The sequence below is a fragment of the Nyctereutes procyonoides genome, unplaced genomic scaffold (assembly GCF_905146905.1).
Source record: "Nyctereutes procyonoides isolate TBG_1078 unplaced genomic scaffold, NYPRO_anot_genome, whole genome shotgun sequence".
Lineage (NCBI taxonomy): Eukaryota > Metazoa > Chordata > Mammalia > Carnivora > Canidae > Nyctereutes > Nyctereutes procyonoides.
The window spans coordinates 65,154,926-65,168,222 of record NW_026575140.1 but is presented as its reverse complement, the minus strand read 5'-3'; the positions used below and the strand labels follow the sequence as shown (position 1 = coordinate 65,168,222).

Genomic DNA, 13,297 nt, shown 5'->3' with positions numbered 1-13,297 from the left:
GTGGGAAGAAGTAGAAAGGGCAGATCATAATGATAGCTTCCACCAATGGCTTCAGCGTAGAGGAGGCAGACGTAGAGGCAGAGGACCAGCATCCACATTGGCAGACTCCAGGAAGGTTTTCTGCATCCAGGCTGAAGACCACTAACTTACTTCTCAAGAACCCCTCTATCTCTTCCAATCTACTGGCACTGTTAAAAAGCTCGGCTCCTGCAGTAACTACTGCCCTAAGTTAAGGGTAGTGCTCTATTTATCTTCCTTCCTCCAATTCACTCTGCTGAAAAGTAGTTAGTTCATCAACGTTTCTTTGAAGGTAGTGTCATTTCCCCTCTGGTGGCTGTTTTAAAGCCTTGTTTGTTTGCAGTTTTTAACTGTTTCACTGTGACATACTTGGGAATGGTTTCATCTGCGTTTATCCTGCTTGAGATTCAAAGAGATGCCTGAATCTAAGAGTTGCCATCTTGCAATAATTTTGGAAATTTCTGGTCAATCCCTCTTCAAATACTGCTGTGTCCCCCTTTTCTGTTCTCTGTGATTCCAATTACATCTTGCTACAGATATTCTGGCTTTCCCCAGTTAACAATTTCCACCTATTTGTCTATTAATATGTATTATTTGTTACTATTTCTTATTTTCTTATTTATTATTACTAAGATATAATTCACATATCATTTATGTCCATTAACACAATTTAATGTTTTTAAAGTATACCTACAGACTTGTGCAACCATCATAATGAAGTTTTTTTTTTTGTTTGTTTTTGTTTTTGTTTTTCATAATGAAGTTTTGAAACATTTTCATGATCCCCAAAAGAAACCCTGTACGCATTAGCAGTCAAATGTCATTCTCCAGCTATCCCTCCCTGCCAATGCCTGGCTACAGGTATTCTACCTTCTGCCTTTATGGATTTCCTTATTCTGAACATCTCAATAAAGGGAATCATACAATATGTGGTCTTTTGTGACCGACTTCTTTTACTTAGCATGTTGTTCTTAAGATTCATCGTATCAAAAAAAAAAAGATTCATCGTATCATAACATATACTGATAGTTCATTCCTTTTTTATTGTGGTAAAATTTTACCATTTTAACTATTTTTAAGTTTACAGTGGCATTAAGTACATTCATAATGTTTTGCAAATATTACCAAATATCTGTGTGCAGAGCTTTTTCACTATCCTAAACAAAAACCCTACACTCATTAAACAATAAACTCCTACTCCCCTCACCCCCAGCTGATGTCTATTTTGTTTTTTATATCAATGAATTTGCCTATCCTAGATATAAGTAGAAAGATACAAAACGTGTCCTTTTGTATATAGTTGATTTTACTTAGCATATTCTCAGGGTTTCATTCATATTGAAGCATGTAATAGAATTTCATGTTGTTTTATGGCTGGATAATATAGCATTGCATGAATATACCACATTTTGCTTACCCATTCATTAGACAATAGGCATTTGGGATTTTTCCTTTTGGGGGAGCTATTAAGAATAATGCTGCTACAAACATTTGTGTACAAATTTTTGAGTGGGTGTACGTTTTTGTTTCTCTTGGCTATATACTCAGAAAAAGCATATAATGCAAGTCAACAGCCATTCATTATCAAAACTTTTAACAAGCTGGGATAAAAAGCAATCTAATTAAGGACATCTATGAAAAGCCCTCTGCTAACTTTGTACTTAGTAATATTAAAGGTCCCCCCTCACCAAGCTTGACAGAAAGGGCAGGGATGCCCACTCTAACTACTTTCATTCAACATTGTACTTAACGATCCTAACCAGTGTACCAAGGCAAGAAAAAGAAGCAAGTGGTATAAAGATCAGAAAGGAAGAAGTAAAGCTGTCTGTTTATGGATTACATGATTATTTATAGACAGGTCTTAAGAAATCTACAAACAACTATTAGAACTGATAGCTTTGACAAGGTAACAGGATATAAAATTAATACACAAAAATCAATTCTACTTCTATATTCTAGCAAAATACTGGAACATCAAGTGTTCATGGAAAAAAGAACAAATTATATACTACTCGACTTACTACAGAACTATATTAATTAGGACTATGTAGTAATGGCCTACAGATACCCAAATAAATCAATGAAATAATATAGAGAGCCCAGAAATACACACATATTTTTTAGGTCATTTGATATTTGACAAAAGGCACCAAAGCAATGCAGTGGGGATGGAAAATATTTCCAATAAATGGTGATGAGAACACTTGCTATCCATATGGAAAAGAAAAAAATCATTAAATTTAACCCCCTACTTATAAGTAATCATTAATTAAAGATGGATCTTAGAACTAAATGTGAAAGCTACAATTATAAAGCTTCTAGAAGACACAAAAGATTATCTTTGTGTCATATAGAAATCGAGTTTTTCTAGACAAAACCAAAAAGCAAGAACCATAAAAGAAAAGCAAGTACCTCTCAAAGAATCTATATACAGACTACCTAAGAACGTTTACAGCTCCCTAATAAAAAGGAATAATGCAATGGAAAAAAAAAAAACAGGCAAAAATGCAGAATTGATATTTTATAAAGGAAAATGTAAGAAGGCCAAATAGTACAGGAAAAAGTGCTCAGTAGCAACAGTCATGAGAGAAATGGAATTACAACCATAATGAGATCATCACTACATACTTCTAGAATGACTACAATTAAAATGACAACTCTAAATGTTGGTAAGAATGTGGATCAACCAACACTCCCTTGCTTTACTGGTGTGGGGGTAAAGCAGTACCAACACCTGGGAAAAGAGGACCACTGTGACACAAAAACAATGGATGAAAGAAGCTTTACACACAAAAGTACGTATTGTAGGATTCCATTTAGATCAAGTCCTCGATCAGGCAAAACTGATCTATGCTGAAATAATCACAACAGTGGGCTACTCCAGAAGGAGGCGAGGTAGGATCACATGGGATGTGCATGGGGGATTTTCACTGTCATCTTCACAGGTCTGGGGCGGGGGGCACATCTGTGAAATCTCACAAAACAGTACACTTAGGATTTATACATACACCAGTGTGTAAATTTTATCTGAAAACCTAAACTGACACCAAATTCCATTCATGACTACATGCTGAAGTGTTCAGGGAGTGAAAGTAACTGGTGCCTGAAACATCTTTTTTTTTAAAAAAGATTTTATTTATTTATTCGAGAGAGAGCAGAGTGAAGAGAACATGGGGGGGAAGGGCAAAGGCAGAGGGAGCAGCAGGCTGCTGCTGAGCTCGGAGCCCAATATGGGACTCGATCTCAGGACCCCGAGATCATGACCTGAGCTGAAGGCAGATGCTTCACTGACTAAGTCTCCCAGGCACCTACTGAAACTTCTTTTGAAATTAATTTTAAACATTGATGGATGTACAGAGAGATACATATTTGACAAAGCAGCAGAGTGACAAAAATTCAAAAATTTTCATTAAAAAATGCTGGGAGCAGGGATGAACGAGGAAGACCTTTCTTTATCCTTATGAAGAGATTTTGAATACATAGTGTTTATATGTTTCATATATTTCACAATGTATAAAGAAAACAAGTTACTACGAAACTATATGACCCAGGTATCTTCCACTTTAATATCACTAAACTGAACATGGCTCAAAAAAGACAAAATGAAAACAAATAAAACAAAGAATTCTAAACAATTACTTTTCATTCCTAAGAAAGCTACTTATCAAATATTTTAGCATTTATATTTAAACTTTGTTTAAAATAGCAATTCTAGGGGTGCCTGGGTAGCTCAGTGGCTCAGTTAAGTGGCTGACTCTTGGTTTCATGATCTCAGGGCTGTGGGATTGAGCCCGTGACCAGTTTCGTACTTGGTGGGGAGTCTTCCTCTCTTTCCCTCTGCCCCTGCCCTGCCATGTACTCTGTAAAATAAATCATAAACAAACAAACAAATGCAATTCTTGGGGCACCTGGGTGTTCAACTGAGCCTATGACTCTTGATTTTGGCTGAGGTCATGACCTCAGGGTCCTAGGATCCAGCCCTAAGTTGGGCTCCCTGTTCAACAGGAAGGCTGCTTGAGATTCTCTCTCCTTCTTCTCCTCTCCCTGCTCAAGCACATGTGCTCTCTCTAAAAGAAATAGATAAATCTTAAATAGTGAATCTTAGCTAGAAATAATATCAAAACATTTTTTTCAATTTACCTTTAGTACTACTCAGTGCCACTCTAAAGATATCGTAACTAGCTCAGCCTTCTTAATTTTTAAATTTAACTTGTTAATTTTCCATTTTAACTCATTAAATTTTGATTTTTAAATGGGAATATAGATATTTACATTAAAACTGACTTCCCATGGGGGCACATGGGTAGCTCAGTGGCTGAACATCTGCCTTTGACTCAGGTCGTGATTCCAGGGCCCTGGGATTGAGTCCCACATCGGGCTCCCCGCAGGGAGCCTGCTTCTCCCTCTGCCTAGGTCTCTGCCTCTCTCTCTGTGTCTCTCATGAATAAATAAAATCACTCTTAAATAAATAAAATCTAAAAATAAAATGGACTTCCCTTTTTCATTATGGTGAACTGAGTTATATTCTATGCTTTTTATAATAAAGTAACTTTAGTGACTAATAAGGAGGGAAAAACAATCACATAGAGATTCAAAAAGATTAAGAACTTTTTCAAAAAAAAAAAAAACTTTTTCTACGTAAAAAAGTAAGATCAACATTTTTTTGGTTACCATGGAGAGAGTATGAAATTATAATTTGAGACTTTTTTTTTTTAATTCTTTTTTAATTTTTATTTATTTATGATAGTCACAGAGAGAGAGAGAGGCAGAGACATAGGCAGAGGGAGAAGCAGGCTCCATGCACCGGGAGCCCGATGTGGGATTCGATCCCGGGTCTCCAGGATCGCGCCCTGGGCCAAAGGCAGGCGCCAAACCGCTGCGCCACCCAGGGATCCCTAATTTGAGACTTTTTAATATTCAAAGGCAACATTAAAAATCATAAAAATAAAAAAAAAGCATAGCAATAAAAATCAAATCTAATAGTTTTAGGGAGATAGGGCACTATGCATACCCAATAATGTATAATACATTGAAAAAGTTAAGAATTTTAAACATGATTTTTAAAAACTTACCCTTTCTGCTTCAAAGGTAATTCAAGTTTAAATATGGTAGCATCATTAACAACTGCTTTATAGGCCTGCAAAGAATTTACAATGAAATGAACATTATTTTTAATATTTAAAATACAGTTCAATATTTTAATGGTGTCTGTGGCCTGATAGAAGTTTTTAAGTCATGACTTTAGCGTGCTCCCTCTAACATCAGGACTATCATTATTCTCAGATAGGGGGGTCTCAACGGTGCCTGACAACTACTCTGTGCACATACTCTCCCAGAACATCCTTCATACACTGCTTTTCCCTTCAGCTTCGTACACTTCCTCCCCTGTGAGACCTAGAGCTGAGAATGTGGCTCAGTATTGTTAATAAAGACTCCCCACTGAGCGGGTTGCCCGACATGGGACTTGATTCCAAGACTCTGGGGATCATGACCCAGGCCGAAGGCAGACGCTTCACTGACTGAGCCCCCCAGGTGTCTCCAAACATATCATTATTTAAATCTTAACATTTTCTCTTGCCTTTGCTCATCTCCAGCTCCTGTGTCACTTCTTTCTCTCAGCTAAACTCCTGGAAGAATTACCTAATGCATGGTCTCCACTTTTTCTACCACCACTCCTATTGGAAAAACCCTCCCAACCAGGCTTTTGTACCACTGCTCAATTTAATCATTCTTGCCAAAGTCACACACAACCTCCATGCTGCTGAAGACAAAGCTTAATCCCCACCTTAACGGACAAAACAGCATTTTAAACCAGCACATCACACCCTCCTCTGGAACTTGTCATCTATGACGCTGTACTCTCCTGGTCATTCCACCCATTATCCTCTCTCTGCATGAAAGCTGGTTCTTCATCTTTCTCCTAACAAAAATGAGAGTGCCCCAGGCCAGTCCTTGGATCTTTTCTCTTTTCTATCTTTACTCAACACACTGGTGGTCATGGCCAGTGTCAGTGCTTTAAATGCCACCCATACGCTAAAGCTCCCAAATTTATTATTTCAGGTCTATTCTTTCCCTTACATGCCCAACTTGACATTGCCACACGAATGTTTAACAAACATTTCGAAGTTAACAGTCCCAAACTGAGTTCCTAATCTCCTTACAGCCATCCCTCCGAAAACCTGCTTCTCCTTTGGTCTTCTGCATCTCAGCAAGCATGTGCTTCTTAGCAAAACAAAAAACTGTCATCCCCAACTGTCTCTTTTTAGCACATTCTACATCTGATTAATTAGTAAATTGTGTATAGTTTGTTGTCATAATCAGCATCCAACCAATTTTAACGACCCCTACCCACTATCATTCTGGGCCAAGCCTCCATCATTACCTATAAATGAATTATTTAAATAGGTTCTTAGCCAATTTTCTTACTTCTTCTCTTGACCCCCCTTTAGTCTTTTTTTTTTTTTTTTTGCAGCAACCAAAGGATCCTGTAAAAATGCAAGTCCTATCCATTCTGTTCAAAACCTTCCAATGACTTTCAATCCTACTCAGGGTGAAAACCAAACTCCTTCCACAGCTCAGTGTCTCACATGACCTGGCCTCCTATTACCTCTCAATCCACTCAGGCCACAGTGACCTTTTTCTCTCCTGTTCCTGGAATAAGATGGGTATATTCCTGCCTTACAGCTTTTGAATCTGCTGTCCCCTCTTCCCCCAGATAACCACATGATTTTATTTCCTAATCACTTTCAATGCTGATTCAAATGTCCCCTCCATGAAGGCTTTGCTGGCCACTCCATTTAATATTTCAAACTCACTGCCTCCATCCTCCCTTAACTTCTTTCCTACTCTCTCTCTACCTACAGAGTGAGAAAAAAAAAAAAAACCCTACTGGAGAAAGTTGATTGTCTTTATAGAGCTACAGAAAGGAAAAAAAAAAAATCTAACTTAGGAAATGAGAAAGGTAGATGAAGGTGAAAAAATGGATGGTAATTTTTAAGAGATAGGTTTGTGATATTTATGATGTTTAAAAAGATAAAACCCGGGGATCCCTGGGTGGCTCAGCGGTTTGGTGCCTGCCTTTGGCCCAGGGCACGATCCTGGAGTCCCAGGATCGAGTCCCGCGTCAGGCTCCTGGCATGGAGCCTGCTTCTCCCTCCTCCTGTGTCTCTGCCTCTCTCTCTCTCTCTATCATAAATAAATAAATAAATCTTAAAAAAAAAAAAAAGATAAAACCCTGTGGCTCAGTTAGTTAAGCATCTGACTTTCAGCTCAGGTTGTAATCTCATGGTCCTGGAACTGAGTTCTGCGTTGGGCTCTGCACTCAGCAGGGAATCTGCTTGAGAGTCTCTCTTTCCTGCTTCCCATCCCCTATGTACACTTTCTCACTTTAAATTAAAAAAAAACAAAAACAAACAAACAAAAAACCTTAAAAAGATAAAACCCTAAGGATAATACTATGTTTTATTATTATCATACGAATGAGGACAGGAAAAAGGATAAGAGAAGCAGGATAAATGTGACATAATACCCCGGAGTCCTATGAAAAGAGGACAGAAGAATCTAAACTCTACTTGGGGACAGGATGTGGGGGAAGGCAGGGTATCAAGAAAGTTCCAGAAGTGTACTTTGAGGTGGGTCTTAAAGGATGAATAGATATTCAATTATTAAAAAAAATATTTTTAAACATTCCCCCAAAAATGAGGAAGAGAACAATTTTCTTCTTCTTCTTTTTTTTTTTTAAGATTTTATTTCTTTATTCATGAGAGACACACAGAGAGAGAGGCAGAGACACAGGCAGAGGGAGAAACAGGCTCATGCAGGGAGCCCAATGCATGGGATCAGGCCCTCAGCCAAAGGCAGACACTCAACCACTGAGCTACCCAGGCATCCCAAGAGCAATTTTCTAGCTAGATTCTAGTTCATAAGCATAACTAATTCTTATAAAAAACATGTAACCAACCAAATATAATAAAAATGACTGTCCTCCACTGATAAAAAAAAATCTGAGTTGTTAGGTTTTTAGTTTGTAATTTAGTAGCATGTTGCAAGCTTTTCTTTAAAAGTAAATTATGACAATAGTGTTAATATATAAGAATATATACCTTATCTCTTGCAGTAAGAAATCGCGGATCATCTTGAAAAGCTTCCTTGACGAGTTTACTAAATCTATTAAATAATGTAAGTAACTGCTCAACATATTTCTCAGAGTCCTAAAAATAAAATATTTTATACTCAATTGAGTTTTTAAAAAAGAAAATACCAAAAATGACAACATATAAATGTAATTTTAAGTAAGCACTATAGCTCTAAAATTTGGGAAATTCTCTGAAAAATTTTTTCTTGATATTCAACAGTGTTCCAACATTATTGTTTTGTCATCAATTGCTATTTTAAATATCTAGTCCCATATTTTAAAAACCCTGACATACATCCATTACTGCTATTGAGGAAACTTACAGTAGTAATAGTTTCAGCAGCTGCTACCATATCTGCCAGGCCAGCACTAATGATATGTTCCTCCAAGTCTTTCAACATTGGCTCTATCCCATTGGGAACTTTGTCCATCAATGAAAACATTAAATGTAATTCTGAAACGACAGAATGCATTCATGTAATCATCTCATCCATCAAACTAAATTTTCTCTTTGATTTGTATCTTGGGTCTAGAATGCCTAGGATGGTAAAAGTCTGGAGAAATATTAGTTGGAAATTGAGAACCTTAACAATATTCTGTGGGTACAATTAATTTAAAGAGTTGTTATACCAAGTACTATAACCTACTGATCTACCTTCTCTGTCTGGCCAAAATTATTTTTAAAAGAAACTCTAATTAAAAGTGATCACACATCACAAAATCTAACTCCTCCTAAAAAGCAAGTCATTTGACCTTAAACTCCATGGAATATTTTTTATTCAAAGAAGTACAAAAGTTTATGCAGAAGGATAATATATTCCATAAAGTAGATACAATATTAAATACATAGCACCACATCATCAAGTGGCAAAAAAAAAATTATATTAGACTATTCAAAGTGATAATTATAAAAGTGTATTTGAGATAACATAAAACTATTCAGAAGGAATTTTTCAGGGTATAAAAGCACCTTCTCGTGTTTTGCCATTTAATTGATCTTCACAAAAATCTTATTGCACAGAACCAGTTACCACTAAATAAGTTGTTTTGAAGAGAGTCCAACATGGATCAGTAATAACTATTTAGCTTGGCAAACAAAAATTCAAATATTTCGTTTATGCCCATGAGCTTTTTCACTACCAAACCACAACTGTATGAACTTAAGTGAACTGAAATACATACTTTAAATGAAACTAGAGATTTTAAAAAAAAAAAAAAAGAAAGAAAGAAACTAGAGATTAAATATGACCTTGCAAATATACACAATGAAATCCGGAGAGGAATACAATCAAAGCGTTAAAAGTTATTATCTCCATGTAGTAAGAATATAGGTTATTTCTACCATATTCCTTTTGGTTGTAATATATTTGCAACCTCCCCAAAAAAATCTTGATTAAGAAAACATGTAACAAGAAAGTACATTTGCAGAAATCTTAAATTGTAACATATTTTAGGGGAGAGGGACGAAGATCATTAACATGAGTATTACTTTCTACAAATATTCACCACAAAGTTCCACAAAAAAGTCAACTACCTCGTTCTATCCTCTCCCAGATGTTTATCAATTAAATTCGTCTTTAAAAGCAGAGCCTTACATCTGAGAACAAACTGAAATCCACTCCCATCCTCTACACACAAGTACTGATACCTAAGGGGGGAATGTTTAAAATCTAAGTTTGTAACTTTCTTTACAGTACTGCTGTGTTAAATATTTTATCATTTTCTTTAAGCACAGTTTGCTGTAACAAATATACCTATGTATAAAAGGATGATCTAACAGCAACTTATTAAAAGTTATCTGCTTCAAAGATACCTTCTTAAAAGATTACGAGAACTTTATGTGATGTTTTACCTACTTTCAGTTTCATTTCGCTTGATCATGCCTTGGCACTCTGCTAAGATAGTCTCTTTAAAGGATGTCACCAGGGCATTTACACAGCATTCCATGAGCTGAAATATATAAAAAATTGGTCAAGGCTACTGTAAGCACAAACCTACTCCACCCCACTTTGTTTTTTAGCTCCATAAAACCATACTGTTCAACAATAGCAAGAAATTAAGTATAATGAAAGTAGATTTTACTTACTTTTAGTACAGGAACATTGAAGATGAATACTGTATACTAATTTACTAAGGTATATTTACCCCAAGAAAAAGGCTACAGAACTTATGTTCTCTTTAGAAATTTTAATAGAAGTCCCCAAGGAGAGGAGGAAAAAAAAACTGAAAAATATGCAAAACAAAATGAGAAAAATAAACTTGGATGAATTTCTATCTGGAGAGGACATGTGTTAAAATTAAATTCTAAAATTATGAATACAGTCATTCAACAAACCATCCCTGGATGCCTACTACGTGCAGGCACCAAAAGAAGTGGTTAGGAGAAAAAGAAAACTAAAATATAATCCCCGCTTTGGAGGAGGAGCACTGTCTAATTAAGGATAAGGAAGAAAGGAAACATACACTAATATACAACTCAGTTTAAAAATAGATCTGCCCTACCACCCAGCAATTGCACTGCTGGGGAGTTACCCCAAAGATACAGATGCAGTGAAACGCCAGGACACCTGCACCCCGATGTTTATGGCAGCAATGTCCACAAAAGCCAAACTGTGGAAAGAGCCTCGGTGTCCATCGAAAGATGAATGGATAAAGAAGATGTGGTCTATGTATACAATAGAATATTACTCAGCCATTAGAAATGACAAATACCCACCATTTGCTTCAATGTGGATGGAACTGGAGGGTATTATGCTGAGTGAAATAAGTCAATCAGAGAAGGACAAACATTATATGGTCTCATTCATTTGGGGAATATAAAAAATAGTGAAAGAGAATAAAGGGGGGGATCCCTGGGTGGCTCAGCAGTTTGGCGCCTGCCTTTGGCCCAGGGCGCGATCCTGGAGTCCCGGAATCGAGTCCCGCGTCAGGCTCCTGGCATGGAGCCTGCTTCTCCCTCCTCCTGTGTCTCTGCCTCTCTCTCTCTCTATGTCTATCATAAATAATAAATAAATAAATATTAAAAAAAAAAGAAAGAGAATAAAGGGGAAAGGAGAGAAAATGAGTGGGAGATATCAGGGAGGGAGACAGAACATGAGAGACTCCTAACTCTGGTAAACGAACTAGGGGTGGTGGAAGGGGAGGTGGGCAGGGGGTGGGGGTGACTGCGTGATGGGCGGGGGGGGCACTTGATGGGATGAGCACTGGGTGTTATTCTATATGTTGGCAAATTGAACACCAATAAAAAATAAATTTATAAAAATAAATAAATAAAATACAACTCAGTTAAGTGGCAGAACACACACACATACACACACACACACACTTACATGTAACAAAAAAACAGGAACTACGTACTTCATTCTGAGGTAGTAAAAAAGGTCTCATCTACAAGATGAAATCTAAATTGAATCTTGAAAAATAATCACAAGTCCAAAATGGACTGAGTATTGTAGGAATAAGAAGCTGAATACAGCAGGGAATAAACAGAGACTGGAAGAGAAACTAGAAAGGGAGGCTGGAGCCAGATCATAAAGGAAAATCTATGGTTTGGGATTTTATTCTATAGGTAGGGTAGGGAACAAAGAATCAAAGGTTTTAAACAGAAGATCAATGCAATGAACAACAATCCCCCCAACAGTAGACTGGTCAACACGGCTGTTGAAATATTCCAAGTAACATGGCCAGGGTCTGGTGTTCTAGGCGATCCTCAATATAGTCAACCCCATCCATCCCACCCCGCCACTGTCCCTCCGGTCATATAATTACATATTCTTCTTGCAGGCATCAAATAAAATGAATAGGTCATGAGCACTAAAGCATGGCACACTAAGGCTGGTATTTATCTTAAAAAGTTCTTTGTTAAAAATTCTCCTTGGAATTGACATAATGCTGATAACAACTGAAGCTAAATTTGGATAATGGGGATTCATTATATTATTCTGCCTACTTTTTCAATGTTTAAAAATTTCTGTAATAGAAGTTTTTTTCAGGTGCCTTTTTGAGAATGATGCTAACAACTTACAACCCATGGATGTCAATTTTCTAAAAGAAACAATACACACAAAAAGTCGTTGAGGAAGTTCTGCCTTGCCAAGGTGGGAAGGTCTGTCCCAACTCCTGAGTCATCTCCTCCTGTACCAGCTCTGGAACATGATGGCCGAGCACTCCCGCCCGCGGCAGCGAGGCCAGACTGAGAACAGGTCAATCTAAGTACATAGAACTAAGGGGGAAGAGAGAGAACATGCAGTCGGAATGAGCCCCATGCCTGTCACTTCATCCCCAGTTTCTATTTCACTGAAAAGTCACACTTGAACGTAAAGTGTAGTAGTCCAACTTTTACAAATTCCAACAATCCAGCGTGTTTCCAACTGTTCTGAATTGTGTCAACAGCTATAACTGGCTTTAACAACACAGAACAGAAAAAAGCAGAGTGCACCATACATGATAACACTGAATAAGATTTCACAGAACGTTTTAGATATGTGCAAATAAGCGCCGTGTATACTAAGCCACAAAACAAAATGTCTTTTTTACTGTGGGTTACAGTGAGGATGAAAAGAAGAGGACAAGATAACTGAACAAAGTGAGCAGAATCTACTATGTGCTTAGATGACAGGAGCTAGGGAGTCTGTTGTGGCAGTTTCTAGTTTGAGAGAACTAATTCTAATTACTATCACAGGTATCTTTTAATGAGCACTTACTCTGTACCAAGCATTGTGCTAGTGCTTTGGATACATTATCCTATTTAATCACACGGCCACCTTATAAAGCAGACACTTAACACATAAGGAAACAAGCTCAGAGAGGCTAAGTGTTACACAGGTCACCAGGTCTTGTCAAGTGAGGCCAAGTTTGTGACTCCACAGTCTACAATTTCTGTTACTAAGTAACAGAGCAAGTATATACTTAGTGATGGCTACATGCTGAGAACAGACTTACGTGCTGTAATGAAAAGAGAAGTATAAAACATGGTTTATACCTTCAATAATCTTACAGTCCAGCTAGGGACATGTAAGTATATATCTAAAAATCTGCGTATAATTCCATAAAACAGAGGTACATTAAAAGAAATCCAACCTGCAAAGATGTGGAAATACATCCATCATATTATATACTACCAACTTCACGAGGGCAGAGACTATG

General features: G+C 37.2%; 1 protein-coding gene across 1 annotated transcript in view; it reads right to left on the bottom strand.

The window, feature by feature from the left end:
* The window catches only part of CUL5 (cullin 5), a 93,819-nt gene that overhangs the window by 14,169 nt on the left and 66,353 nt on the right, over positions 1–13,297 (bottom strand). The window contains 4 exon segments of the mRNA XM_055305756.1: positions 5,091–5,155; positions 8,121–8,228; positions 8,476–8,606; positions 10,009–10,102. Coding sequence (XP_055161731.1) covers positions 5,091–5,155; positions 8,121–8,228; positions 8,476–8,606; positions 10,009–10,102 — 398 coding nt within the window.